The 14,849-nt window shown below is 38.1% G+C and overlaps 2 protein-coding genes across 12 annotated transcripts in view; both read left to right on the forward strand.

Annotated features, from left to right (window-relative positions):
• Window positions 1-5,857, forward strand: part of LOC112455117 (probable beta-hexosaminidase fdl) — a 38,944-nt gene extending 33,087 nt beyond the window's left edge. For all 10 annotated transcript variants that reach the window (XM_025016836.1, XM_025016837.1, XM_025016835.1 and 7 more), the window contains 4 exons: window positions 49-311; window positions 1,069-1,680; window positions 1,825-2,554; window positions 2,635-5,857. In XM_025016836.1, the coding sequence (XP_024872604.1) occupies window positions 49-311; window positions 1,069-1,680; window positions 1,825-2,554; window positions 2,635-2,782 (1,753 nt within the window). In that variant the 3' untranslated portion in view covers window positions 2,783-5,857. The remainder of the gene's footprint in view (window positions 1-48; window positions 312-1,068; window positions 1,681-1,824; window positions 2,555-2,634) is intronic.
• Window positions 5,858-8,251: 2,394 nt separating this feature from the next.
• Window positions 8,252-12,726, forward strand: LOC112455118 (secretin receptor-like). Of its 2 annotated transcripts, XM_025016841.1 has the most exons (10): window positions 8,253-8,389; window positions 9,402-9,475; window positions 9,756-10,201; window positions 10,629-10,723; window positions 10,823-10,988; window positions 11,294-11,450; window positions 11,550-11,680; window positions 11,745-11,836; window positions 12,035-12,167; window positions 12,246-12,726. In XM_025016841.1, the coding sequence occupies exons 2-10, from the start codon at window positions 9,409-9,411 to the stop codon at window positions 12,471-12,473; spliced, it is 1,515 nt and encodes a 504-aa protein (XP_024872609.1). In that variant the 5' UTR covers window positions 8,253-8,389; window positions 9,402-9,408; the 3' UTR covers window positions 12,474-12,726. The 2 variants fall into 2 exon arrangements, with proteins under 2 accessions (XP_024872610.1, XP_024872609.1); XM_025016842.1 differs by lacking the exon at window positions 11,745-11,836 and having other exon boundaries at window positions 8,252-8,389.
• Window positions 12,727-14,849: the final 2,123 nt, after the last annotated feature.

Genomic DNA, 14,849 nt, shown 5'->3' on the forward strand with positions numbered 1-14,849 from the left:
TTAAAAGATCACGATTGAAATACGAATTCAATTTTCACTCGATCGTAGAACATTTCAAAGTCCATGGTCCTGGGCGTGTGTGGCGAATCGTTGCGAGAGGCGAGCAGTAAGGTCCTCGAGGACATCGTTGGCGACCTGCACCGCGCATTGCGGAGGGAACACTCGGCTGTTGTGGCCCAGACCGACGGAGAACATCGTTCTTGGCGATGACAGCGTCATTCTGCATCTTCAGCAGATCGAGTTTGTCACCGTAAATACGAGCGATCAGGAGACGAAGGATCTTCTGGAGCATGCGAAGGATATCTTCATCGGTGAGTAAGATACCTTACAACAGCTGTTTCAAGATTAATCATTATAGAAAGCGCACGCACTGCAAAGACTTTTCTTAATTTTCTGGGATATTCTCAGTTAAGGGGTAACACCACTGTAGCGCCCGGAGAAAACAGCCTAATTTTGACAATTTTTTATGGGAATATAGTGAATGGAATACAAAATCGGTTTAAAGGCCTTTATTGTACATACTTTAAAGTGTGTTCACAATTTTTTTTTAATTTTTTTTACATAATGGCGGCGCCAGAGCTCAGCAAAGGAAGCCTTTTCGTATTTTGCGGCCAGAAAGATTTCTCCTCCAATTTTTGACCTGGAACAAAAAACCAAAAATTTTTTAGTTTTATATAAGATTAGCTCGGGATAGACGTACGGAAATAAAAAAATATCATTTTTTGTAAAAATGGTGCACGTTTGAACAAAACGTTCATTATGAAACGTTTTGTTCACCACGTGCACCATTTTTACAAAAAATGATATTTGAAAAAATGATATACCCCTTAATAAAGCTTGTCGATCTCTCACATTACCGACATATATAAAAAACGTTGCACATACAGCATACAACATCACGTATTTCATATATTAAAGTTACATGTAATATATATGTATCAAAATTACAACTTATGTGTAGCAGGAAATTACTGAATTCCTTCTAAACAATCATTCACTTTGCTTCGCATAATTAAGTTGACGAGAAATCGTTGCTTCTTTCTACGTGAGACGTCCTTTTAATCGCAGGAAACATCAGGAGTCTGGTCAAGGTGCTGAACGCTAAAAGTCGCTCCGGTATCGATTCGTTCATCGTGTATCTGAGCGCTGGCAACGCGCGGGGAACTACCTTGACTCTGGATACTGACGAGTCATACAAGCTGGAACTTGTGCCGAAGGGGAAGATTCTGGAGGCCAGGATCACGGGGAAGAGCTACTTCGGGGTGCGGCATGGCCTCGAGACCCTCAGCCAGCTGATCTGGTGGGACGAGGCTACGGGCAAGCAGGGCGCTCTTCGCGTCCTCACGCGAGCCTCCATCGAGGACAAACCCGTATTCTCGTATCGCGGCCTTCTCGTTGATACCGGTAGGCAATTCTTCCCCGTCGAGGAACTGAAGAGGGTCATCGACGGCATGGCAGCCACGAAGCTCAACACGTTGCACTGGCACCTCACCGATTCCCAAAGTTTTCCGTTTGACTCGGCGCAGTTCCCGGAGATGGCGAGATGGGGTGCTTACAGTGGTGATCACATTTACACACCTGACGACGTGAAGGATCTGGCCGATTACGCGAGGATACGCGGCGTCAGGATCGTTGTTGAGATCGATTCTCCGGCTCATGCCGGCGCCGGGTGGCAGTGGGGTGAGTTCTGAAGATCTTAAGTTCTAATGTGACATAAGTGCATCAATAGATAAATACATATATAAAATATGTAGTTCCAAATTTTGCAATATTCTTGTTGGCATAATTAGGTAAGCATTTTTACCACATTTTTATGACAATCAGGTACGGAACACGGTTTTGGTGAGTTGGCGTTATGTGTGGATCAGCAGCCGTGGTCGTCCTATTGTGGCGAGCCAAACTGCGGTCAACTGAATCCCATAAATGAGCACTCGTATCGGATACTCGAGGGCCTGTATCGGGAGTTATTAGATCTCACCGAGGTGCGCGATTTAGTGCATCTCGGTGGCGATGAGGTGAATCTCGAATGCTGGGCGCAATATGGCAATATCACCCTGGCTATGCAGGCGCAAAATATGACGGACCATCACGCGCTTTGGGCGGAGTTTGAGACGAAGATGTTGCAGCGGTTGATTCGGGCGAATCACGACAAGGTGCCGAAAGCGGTAATCCTGTGGAGTTCACCGTTGACCAAGAGGCCTTATATCATGATGTACTTCGACCCGAAGATTCATGTGATCCAATCCTGGGGCGGCAGCAATTGGCCGGAAACGCCGGACCTGCTGGAGGACGGCTTCCGGGTGATCCTGTCGCATGTGGACGCGTGGTATCTGGACTGTGGCTTCGGCAGATGGCGAGAGAGCGGCGAGGCCGCGTGCGGCGAATATCGCACCTGGCAGACTGTCTACAATCACCGTCCATGGAAGGACTATCCACCACAACAACTGCCTTTAGTGCTCGGCGGCGAGGCGGCGATTTGGAGCGAACAGACTGGACAATCGTCTCTGGGACCTCGACTATGGCCCAGGGCATCGGCACTCGCTGAACGATTATGGTAAACAATGTAGCAAAGTAATGTACCAAAGATATAATGATTTTTCCTAATAGAATGCTCATAAGAAATTTTTTTTTTAGGAGCGACCTACCGACAAACAGTTACTCCACGGACGAGAATGTTTACACCAGACTAGCCATGCATATAGAAGTCCTGAACAGCAGAGGCATCAAAACGGAGTCTATGTGGCCGCACTGGTGTTCCCAGAACCCCGGGAAATGTCTCTGACCGATCGTTAGAGATCCGTTAACTATCCATCAGTCGTCCCCCGAGTATTGTACTTGCGGCGCTGATAAACACATAAAAACGGAACTACACAAGAAGCGGCGACGTCAACCGCAAGTCCTGTCGGTAGGCGAAATCGATCTCATCCGACGCGTAATGTCATCGCGTATTCGTGATTCATGGGACTTTTCGACGATGCATATTCTGCCGATGAAACTGACAATCGTACCCGTTCGATAAATCACTCTCGACGGCTTTTCCACTCGCGAGAAACGAACGCTGAAGGATTCTTCGAAACGTTCGGTAAACATCGATATAGCTAATAATCAAGACGCTCTCTCTGCGTATGCAATGGATATGCAAACATGATAAAGCTGCGAGGTCACGCAAACGGTAGCGAGTAAGACGTGATTTTGAACTAACACGCATTAACTTGATATAGAGAAACGCGTGGCTGGGACACGTAATGTAGGACAAATAACCTTATGAAGAGGTTTGAAATCATGCTTTGAGCAAGCTTAGTTTTATAAGCGTCTACTTAACGAATCGAATGATTGTAATCAAGAACCGCGGAAATTCTATCGATGGAATGTTTTTGTGATTGTTATGCGTAGGATCGCTCGGAAACCGAACTGTGCATCATGAATGTTACAGATCTTTTAATTCCTCTCGATATCTAGACGGTATCATTATTTCGAGAGTAAATTTGTTGTCGGCAAAAATAATATATAACGTTTGTGAATTATTGTAACGAAATTAATATATCCGTTACGATGTTATCGGTTAAACTGTTTTTCGCTTTCAGTTTTCACTGCGTTAAAGTACAAAAATTTCGCGCTCGAGTGTTTCAAGAGTTTCCAGCACAATACTCGCTTTTCGACAAATATGATATTCTATCCCTCTCTTTCGTCTGTCGATTTGATGACGCTAGAATTCTGAACAGTGCTCTGTTATATATTAATCATTTAATCACGTTATACTGCTTGACGATGCATGATTGAGACAAATTGGGACAATCGTGTCCTAATATCGAGAGATGACGAGGCACTATCTCGATCGAGGCTCAATTAGAGTCCTAGCAAGAAGGAGCCTGTAATTAGCGAATGAGAGAGAAAGTACGATGGCGCATATGTACGCGGCATCAACGAAGCTTATTATCGCGTTATCTCTCGGAGCCCGGAGATGAATCGGGGATACCGAAGCTGTCACGGTCGTAGACTAGCTTTATCACTGAAACCAGCCTCAGCCAGGGGCAGTTTTATAGCGCGTAATTTAGCTTTTTAACAATTGAGATTACATTACTGAAAGTATAAGTAACGAAAAAAGCATGTGTGTTTGTGTGTGTATAAGTGCGTGTGCGTGCGTATGTGTGGTAGTGGTTCTGATATTATACCATGAATGTAGATTGAGAGAAAGAGTCCTTGTGTGTTTGCGATTAATCTGTATTAAAAAGTATGTATGATGAAAACGCTTGATGTCAAAGAGCTTGAGATTCGCTGATTCGTCAGCGTGCGACGCTAATCGAACTTTCTACTTATCGTCAACGTAAAAATGCTCAGGGCAGAGTAATACAATCGTTGGACGTTTCTTACGCGCGCGGAGAACAAACGATACGTCCGAGGATCTCTTACTTTATTTCTTGAACAATGCTAAGAATTTTATCTCAAATAAGAATTGAGTTTAATACTATTATATTATTCATCGAACGGATATTGTGTTCAATTATAATTCGTGAACATGATCGGTTTGAAACAGAAACAGTCAATATGGTGTGACAACGTGTTTTTATTTAAAAAAAAAATAATGATAAAAACTAAAAATTTGATAATTTTGTTTCGAAAAATAAGAGGCATTACACTGCACTGTATACTACGTTATTTTTTATCTAATAATGAAATTGCAGAGATTTTATTATCGTGTTCTGATTTCTAATTGAGTCCCGCGCTCGGAAGATGACGTCCGTATCATCACGAAAAATTTGACTGATAGAACTTACGCAAAGAAACTCGCCCAAAATATAGTAATTCCAAGATGCATGCGATCGTCTAAGCGATGCGAGTGATTACGAGCTGAGAAGTGAGAAGCGCGTGAAATTCGCCCCCCTTAATCCGTGTAGTACAACGTGGCCTATGAATTAAGAAAACGCGAGTGGTCCTTGGAAACTTGTACATACTTCGTAACGACGTAGGGAGCAACTTATAATATATAGATAGATATGTAGATAGACACAAATAGCTAAGATAGTTAGGTGAATCGATAGACGGTTATTTAGGCGAATAAGTAGACAAAGACAAATAGGCGAATCGCTCATGAGGGACGATGGGGGCGAGGAAATGTAATGCGAGTTCAGAAGAAGAGACGTTGGGATATCTGTACTTACCGATACTTACCGATATTGATGGCTGTAAGAGGAATTAATTCTCCTATGCGTTTGTAGATACGAGATACAAGATCGTAATAACGTATTTCGGATAATAAATATTATCTTAAATTATGATGTCACTCGCAAAGAAGTATATTTAAATAATTAATAAAATCTGATAGAGGGAGCAGACGAAGAAGAGAAAGAGAGAGATTTAGATTTAGTTGAAGCAGCGTCTAATTTTCGAAAGATTAGCAGCTGTTGTTATGTAACTTTTCTATCATTTTGCTCGAATATTTTTGTGACATCATAATGCAAGCTAATATAGGTACTGAGGATTTTCAAGATTGAAGTTACGCGCACGAATTACTCCTCCGGTTATTTCTTATGTCAAGTTCATCTTAATATCGATTAACGAAACAGGGATCGATAGATGTGGAAGTAAGCGTTACGAGTAATAATAACAATTTATCGGTTATCGTTGAAGAATAAGAATTTTTCGCGATTAGGACGGTGATATTTACGGTACGTATACTTACGTTATGCGACTCTCTTCGGTCCGCAACGATGAATGTATGTAAATAAGACACAACTGTGAGTGTGTATGTGCGCGTGTGTGTGTCTCGACAGTTTTTCGAACTGATTCGAGCAGAAAGATATACTCTGTTATGACGTGTCTCTTACACGGATTTAACATAAAGTGAATTTTGAATACATCATCCTGTTCTCGCTTTATTCCCTACAAAGACTGTTCTATTTCCTTATATTAAATATACGTGTTGAATAAAACACTGTTATAATAAACGTTTGCCAGAAAGAAAAATCTCAGGAAAGCATATTCTTATATGTAATATTTATAAACTTCAAAGAAGACCCTAGACACATATAAAACACATCTAAAATGGTGTTTGTGATTCTTTGCATTGCCATTGGTCTTATCAGATAATATTTTTTCTCGTTAAAATTTGTAAAAATGTTTACTTCTTAATTCAATTAAAATTAATATATCAACACTTATAGATATTAGTATAACCATTTCGAAAATATATCCATTAAATATATCTTCAAAAATTGTATTATATCCTTGATAGAGCCATAACAAAATATTGACATCTGTTTTACGTCGCGTCGTCGGTATTTGATGTGGAAGTTGGGTCGGATAATATAATTAGAAATTCAAACCATCCGCCCTGCGATGGTTTGAGCTAATATTGACAACGGTCTATCGAAAAGAACTTTCAGAGATTAATCTTTGATGGATCACATTTATCAAATAACTGATTTGTTTGTATTTCTCACAAATATGTTGCATATATAGCATGATGAATATTTGACGATATTTACACATCTGAAAGAATCGAGTGATGATATGCGTCAGGTAGCGACGATGTAATAATAAAAGAATATGCTGGAAATTTTCAATTATCTCACAATCATCAGTAGCATTATAAAAATTTTAGAACGACGCATATCAAAGTTTCTACAAACTGTTAGTTTCCACATACAGCAACTGGCAACTGCTGTGTATCGCTCAGTCAAGAGATAAAGAACATATCGATGACTATTATGCAGCGATTTATTGTGCTGCGTTTATTGATGGTCAATTAGACTGTTGAAAAGTAATTTTTAAGAAAACCAAGAGGAAATAAAATTACATATAGGTCTCTTCTGTCTCTTCTAACGCGCTACGCAAACTATATATAATGATGTCTATATTCACGTGATATTAACCTTACAGAAATTTAATACTGTAAGTAATTATATTTGGTTAGTAATTTACTAGTTTTTAGGATTGGAGGTATCATTAACATGCTTTTATAATAAGTATACTACTTATCTTGAGTATTAAAAGCACTGTTAATGATACATCCAACCCTAAAAATAATAGTATAGCCAAATAATCACTTACAGTATTAAATTTTTGTAAGGGTTGATGTGCCTGCACGAAGCACAAATCAGATTTATCGGTGCTTAGTGCAGGCACATCAATATCACGTGAATAGACATCTTTATATGTATAGTTTTGCATAGCGTGTTAAGAGAGACCAATGTAATTTTGTTAACATTTCCCTTTCAAATCGATCATCATTTATCTGCGTTTAATGTTTTTATAATTTATCTTGACAATTCTGATGATGCTGATTTTAAAATTAATTAGACGTAAGGTAGAATCCGGTCGATTGATTTCTTTAACTTATGCAAATATATAATTGACAGTGGAATGTATATGTACTTTCCTAACATAATGATATATATTTTAGAGAATTAAAAGAGATACGTGCACGAAAACAATTTTCATTAATTTTCCTTGCTGAACGTTTATCTCCTGCGGGAAGAACGAAGAGCGCGTTACTGGCGCGGCATGCTGTATGGTGTATGATAACGAAGTGAATAATATGTTTCAATAAAAACATGTTATTCATTTCGTTATCGTGCACTGCAGTGGTCGGAATTAGTTGCACTTTCGAGGCGATTTTCAAGAGCTACGCCTACTTCTATCTCCTCGCCTCTCCGCTCGGCCGGAGAGCTCTACAAAGTGACAAGCGTGCTCAAGCACAAAAGAACTGTCACATGTGCGCAAAAGCTTGTTAGAGGTGTTATTCCTAAATCTATTCTTATCGAATTTCTTTTATTGAAATCTCCTGGTTTTTTTATTTTTATATACGCTATGAATATATTTATATCATAATTACAACGTGACAATATAAGAAATTATAAATAATCGTAATCTAAATAAACTACTAAATATTTATTTTTTCTATTAAATTATTTTATATTAAATTTTATATAAAAAAATTATATTAAATAGCTTAATTTATTATTTATAATATGTATTACGTATATTGATCTGTATATACTATTTGAAATATATATCTTTCACAAATCAAGAGCTTAAAATATGCTGTATGTGTATGACACAATCGCAATTAGAAATTGCGAATCTTCGACGTGCAACGAGCACGCGTTGTTTGCCGGACGAGCCGTTGACTCGCTCTACGTATTTACTTGAGTTTGTTTCCACATGCGTCATTACATTACGAGAGGAAGGTCCGGGGTGTGCGGAAAAACGTGTGTGATATCGCCCAACGCGCAGCCGCCCGATTTACGGCGATTATTCTCTGTCAAAGTTTCATATGATCCGCGATCACGTACACGCGCATATTCTGAGGAAAGTGCGGACCAAGCAGTGCTGTTGCTAGTACTTGTAACGTGAAACAATTGTGATTCGCGATAAAATCAAATTTAAGGTGAGAGATAGACATTGTGCCATTTGATTTCAAATATTGCATCGTAAATCGGCGATAAAGAGATTGCGATTTATTGGTAAGGAGAGCGGAGAAATTATTTGGAAGCTTCAACTGACACTATAATTACAATTTATTACCAGCGCAATGGTACGAGAGAAATAATTTTATTATTTAGATTAACATTAATTTTTGCATATTATTTATGTAGTAATGCTGCTAAAAAAAAACGTATCAGAATTTTAACGTGACGGACTTTATTCGTATATTTTTTTCTTTTTTCTTCTTGATAACGTTCTGGTAATGAAACTAATCTTCGACTATTAAATGTTCTTTTTTATGAATATAACTGTTGTTTTTTATTAGTATAACGTTAAGAGATGGACAAGTCTTTGTTGCAGTCCTTTAAGATTGACTCAAGATCCGACAATCAGAACAATTTTTTAAGAAAAGTTAACATCTGGGTTATAAAATAATTTCCATATAAAATCTTTGTCTTTAAATAATTATTTAGACATATAGTTAAAATATTTTATGTGAATAGTACCAGAAGCTTTTGCAACAAGCGAATAATCCGTTGTGTTATAATAAAGAAAAAAAAGCACTAAAAATGGTATCGTTAATGGAATATACAGTATGCAATATACAACAATATACATATAGCACGCTGAGAAAAAAAATTTTTTAAAAATTTCTTGGATCTAAAAATTTTTTTCTCAGTGGCATGAAAAATGCGTAAAAGTAAGAATTTTCTTCAAAACATTTTTACTCTAATTTGTTGCATCTCGTATTACCGTAACAGAAACATTAATAAACACGTGACTTGAATTTTTACATAAAAATGGGCTTTGATTTAAATGATAATAAAATACGATCGTACGCAGCAAAGATGCATAGATTACTATAGTTTTGCATCGTGAATAGAATGAATGGTATGAATGGCGGACGAAAATTCTGTCGCAATAGAAGAGAAAAAGAAAAATAACGTAGATTTTTATTTTTCCTGCTTCCTTAGCGTCGAGATGGCCGAAGCTGAAGTGGATCGTTTCTTAGCCGATCAGAGGCACAAATGCGATCAGTTGTTCGAAGGTAGGCTCGAATTTATATTATGTCTGTTCAATGAAACTAAATACGAAAAATTCGAAACATCATTTGGCTTCTAAAAAATTGCAATTCTCACGATGTTTCTTACGAAAAAGAGAAATTTACATCTCGCGAAGAATCCTTTAACGTCTTAAGAGCTCGAAAAATCTTCTCAAACTTGATTAGAAATGATGAACGATCGATCGGGGTCGGATACGGTGTTCTTCGCGTTAATTAAGTATATATAGTCGTTATATTTACCATCAACGAGAACGCCCCACGTTAGGTATGTCCGTGTTTGGCGACATGATGTCGGTGACCACCGGAATCAGCTTGTTCGGGGACAACGTCACTAATGAGGATCGATTGGAGAAGTATCGCGGCGTCGCCAAGACTAGCGTTGACGACGGCAACGGAACAGAAATTCGTCAATGCCCGCCGACCTTCGACGGTCTACTCTGCTGGCCGCGCACCGACGCGCCGGGAACAGCCACATTGCCCTGTCCACCGGCTTCAATAATGGGATACACCGACCTCGCGAGCGACAATCTCAGAGCGCTCGCAGTGGCCAGCAAGGTCTGCCTGGCGAACGGCGAGTGGTATCAGAACTCGGACGGCGTCGCCTGGAGCAACTACAGCCTGTGCGTGCTGAACAGCACGCGTTACATCATCGACAAAAATCTGAATTATACGCGGTGGTACGAAACGCCGGCGGAATTCGCGCTGCTAAATGTAAGCTCCGTCCTGGCTGCGCGGCTACGATCATCGATATCGGGAATCCGCCCGATTGTAATTTAATTAACCGCGATCGAATTAATAAAAACAAAATTTGAAATTTTTTGAACTTGATATTGTTTCAAGTTTAGAGAAAAATAAAATTTAGCCATTTATAAAATAAATTATGTTATACATATACAATTCTGAGTCTAATAACTACATATAATTTAATATTTCTCTATGAGAAAGACACGTATAGGTGAATTATTGTATAAACTACATAGATATGTATAATTAATTGTCATGCATTGTGTGCGATTATTACAGATATGTGAGATTATTTTTTAAAATTAAGCTTGCGCAACATAAATGCAGTAGATTTAAAATAAAACTTGTTTGTATGATAGTACAGCTATATTATTGTACTATTATTATTTGACAGAAATGGTTGCCGATTATCAGGATGGTATCGCATATCGGATATGTGACTTCGTTTACCACCCTAATCGTTGCCATGGTGGTTTTTTCCTTACTCAGGTGAGTGTGTTTTCCTTCCTTCATACCCGTCATGATCTCTCTTTAATTCCGTTGAGAGTCCTCCACTTATCGTTAATATCGTTTCCCGTATGTACGCAGGAAACTCAGGAATCCCAGAAATAGATTACACATGCATCTGTTTGCGTCCTTTATCATGAGAGCTTTTATGGCACTCCTCAAGGATTGGAGTTTTATAGACGGCATCGGATTGGCCTGGGACGTCGTCTTCGTCGACGGACAGAGCGCTTTTATCAGGGAGCGCAATGTAAAGAGAGCGCAATGCATAGATACTAATTATTTTATTATTTCAATTTACAATTAGTGATAATTTTTTTCTGTGACTTCTCCGTTCTGATCTTTTGCGTTTATATAAAAAGCCTCTGTGTTAATCTCATAAAACTATTTATGTTCTAGTCAAAATGGCATGACATAGAAGTTATCGCGTTAATCAATCAATCTTTAAATACTTACGTCTGCGTAAAGACAATATTCTTAAATTGTCTGTTTGGCTTCTGTTTCTATCTTCTTCTTCATCGGACAATCCTCATTTTCGCTAATCGACGTTTTAAGACTTGGGTCTGCAAAGTCATCACGAGTCTGTGGCAATATTTCATCGTGGCAAACTATTCGTGGATCCTGATGGAAGGGATGTATTTGCACAATCTGGTTTTCTTCGCACTGTGTACCGACACCAGCACAATAGCTCTGTACATTGTGCTAGGCTGGGGTAATATGGACAAATCTGTTTAAAACTGTTTAGAATCTAAAGCGATCTTATTAAATCTTATTGGAGTTTACTCAGAGATTTAATTCCGTCCCGAAATAGGTCTTCCCGCCTTGGTAGTGGTGCCATGGATTATAATACGGGCGACTATCGAGGACACTCTCTGCTGGACCACTAATGAAGATTCCTCATTGTTTCTCATCATAAGAATACCAATTATCACATCTATTTTGGTATGCCAAATAACGTATTATCAATGGGCATTCGTGATGTATGGACATTATCTTTTTCTTTCAGTTTAATTTTCTACTGTTTCTGAATATCGTTCGCGTCTTGCTTGTGAAGCTGAAGACGTCGGTATATCTGCAACGGAAGAAGATGAAATACAAGTTAATACATATAAAACTTTAATTAATATATATATGTATAACTTTATTACACATCAATTTATATCAATTTTAGATTAATTTTATTATTGCCGATAAGGAGGTTTACGGTACAAACAATATTTCTCGATGAAAAATTCAGTTAAGCATATATGAACTTTTGTTAAGCACATCCGCATTTATTTTATTTTTAATTTTCAGGAGATGGGCAAAGTCGACTCTGGTTTTAGTACCACTCTTCGGAATACACTATACCTTTTTCTTGGGATTATCTTATCACAAAGGGGTAGAACTCGTTTGGCTATTTTGCGATCAGCTGTTCGCGTCCTTCCAGGTATTTATGACGAAGAACCCACTCTCTGATATAATTTACATACTCACGCCGCTCACGCGCACATTTCGTGCTTTGCAGGGCGCCTTCGTGGCTTTTCTTTATTGTCTGCTGAACGGCGAAGTCAGGGCGGAAATGCGACGAGCGTGGAAGGCCCGACAATCAAAGAGGGAGGTCGATTCCTTCACCTCCGGGCACACAAGAAATTCGAGGGACGGAATCAATCGAAAACGGCATCGATCGGAGGGCGATGATGGCACCAATCTCGCGATTGCAACCATGAAAAAGTTGACGTTGAAAGGCATCTAGTAGAGAGCTGTCAAGTGAATGTTCAATCAGCTGTCTCAACATCGAATGTATTTTATTTACATACATGTAATCCGTCTAAATATCTAAAAAATACCAAGATATTGATTGAAAAAGTAATAGCAAATGTTTGAGAATAATGAAATTATAAAAGGGCGAAGCGTTTTTTTATATTTAGAGGAAGTATCTCTTTAATGTAAACATATAAACCTTATTGTAATTTTTCTTTCTATAAATACGCTATATTAGGCTTGTGCTACTTTTTCTAAATGTTTTAGCACACTCGCTTCATAAATAAATGTTTCTATGTGTACGTCGACGTTATAAGAATATGCATTAAATATGTATGACGATAAAGAGAAAGAAAATTAAGCGTTAAGAAGTGTCCATGCTTCCGAAAAGAATGATTTATTATTTCTAAAAGGAATTTATTTACTTTACACATGACAAATAATCTTTAGTGTAACGCATGAGATTTTGTTACTAAAATTGTCACTAAAATTGAAATTTTGCTTTTGCCAACATGGACGTTTATTACCATTATTTTTTAAGCTTAAATCACTTCTTTTAATCAGTACATAAAAACGAATAGCTTTGAAAGTTTAATCATACGAAGGTAAATGACTGCAATGTGTTCTCTCGGTAAGTTCCACCATTCTGCCCTGATAAGCAAGAGTGCCGTATCTGCAAAAATTTGGAGTTATATATCGATTCTGACATTTTCGACCTCGAGGAATTCATTCGAATAAACAAAAAAAACCATATCTGCAACCGTTTTTAAGATGTAAAAATGTCTTTTGTTATATCTGCTTTCAAAAAGGCTTAATTACGAAGCAAAAGAGTGTGTATTGTATTAACAATAAGCAAAAACGTGATATCTACTTTTTTATATTTTACACTATAAATATTGTAATTTTAGCTTTACAAAATGATTTCTAGTGGTAATTTACTTCAGAAAAAAGTAGGTTGTGACGGTTACATTAAAAACTTTCGAGCTGTTTTTCTCAATTTGGATGTTTTTTCAGATACTGCACTCTTTCTTAGCAGTGCAGCATTTAGTATTGATTATAGATTTCTGCTGTTGCTGTTTTTATCACCGCCATTTCATAACTTCGTTTACTTCATTTTTTTTTAGTCATTACATTCTGAATGTAAATCCTTCGATTCTACAAAAACATGCGCAAATATAACATATTAGAACATTTATGTTAAAAACAATATTTAATCTTTATTTAATATATTAATCATATTTGATTTGTAACAGTTGTGACGTATTTATATAAAGGCATGTGTTTGGCGGTATGAAAGGGAAAACCAAAAGGGTTTCAACCATGAAAAGAATCGTGGTGACGAGGTGTGAACTATCTCATGACACCCGAGACGCCCGGCGGAACACATTAATCGCCTGCGACGAGAAGGGTGTGTGCCGCGTTCTTGATTGTCGCGGCGAGGATCGGTCATATTCACGCGCACACGCGTGTACGGCGGCGTCTCATCTGTAACTCTCGGCCGCACGCGTCAACCCTCGCGCGAGCAATTTCCGAGATGGGTGTCGGCCTGCGGATTGGAAGTAGATTAAAGCCCGATTGACCAATTTGCATAATTGCGGGTTTCGCGGTTCTTCCCCTTTAGAAACAGCGGGACAGCGGGGGTGGCTGTCCCTTCCTCGGTCGCGCAAATACCCGAGTCCCGTGAAAAAAAGATGGAAATTGATTTTTCTTGAGTTCTCAACATGTATAGAAAAAAGAAAAGCAATAAATGTGAGGAAAATGAAATATATATAAAAATTAAGACAGCAAAGAAAAATTCAGAGATAAAATTTTCTTGTTGTTTAAAAAGTATTTAATTTTTTTTTACATTCTGTTTCCCAAATATAATTTCCAAACTAATTTTAATTATTCTTTATCAATTTTTGACGCCAATTTAGCGTATCAAATTTTGTCGAACCGTGATCGAAATTCTCGGATACATTGTATTTTATGAGACGAAAGATTGCAGCTATACATTGCTGCAAAGTACAAATGAACCGAATGGATACTGGTTTTGTATAGAAGTGTTCCACGACGGAGGATGCGACTGTGATTATTATAGTCGAACGGCGCAGATGCGACGCGTCCACCACCTGGTCCTCCAAAGAAATCTATACTACTCCAGTAAACCCACCCTCAATTTACTCGCTACTCCTACATCACGTTTAAAATGAATGTTACAACAAACTTCTTAAAAGAGAAATCAACTCTTTTCATGAAAAATGAAACCACAAATAATATCTTCACATCAGCATTTCTCGTGTACTGAATATTTTAATTGTAATATTAATTACAAGAAACGTGTCACATTTCTGGTAATACAGTTGTAGACTCTTAATTAAAGTTTCTA

This window comes from Temnothorax curvispinosus, unplaced genomic scaffold, assembly GCF_003070985.1.
Source record: "Temnothorax curvispinosus isolate PA1 unplaced genomic scaffold, ASM307098v1 QBEX01005835.1, whole genome shotgun sequence".
NCBI lineage: Eukaryota > Metazoa > Arthropoda > Insecta > Hymenoptera > Formicidae > Temnothorax > Temnothorax curvispinosus.

Excerpts from the sequence above, each read along its gene's own strand:
- LOC112455118 (XM_025016841.1), top strand. The coding sequence starts at position 9,409 with ATGGCCGAAGCTGAAGTGGATCGTTTCTTAGCCGATCAGAGGCACAAA. Across the intron at positions 10,989-11,293 it reads CTTTTATCAGGGAGCGCAAT|ACTTGGGTCTGCAAAGTCAT; the intron begins GTAAAGAGAGCG and ends CGACGTTTTAAG. Across the intron at positions 11,451-11,549 it reads GTACATTGTGCTAGGCTGGG|GTCTTCCCGCCTTGGTAGTG; the intron begins GTAATATGGACA and ends GTCCCGAAATAG.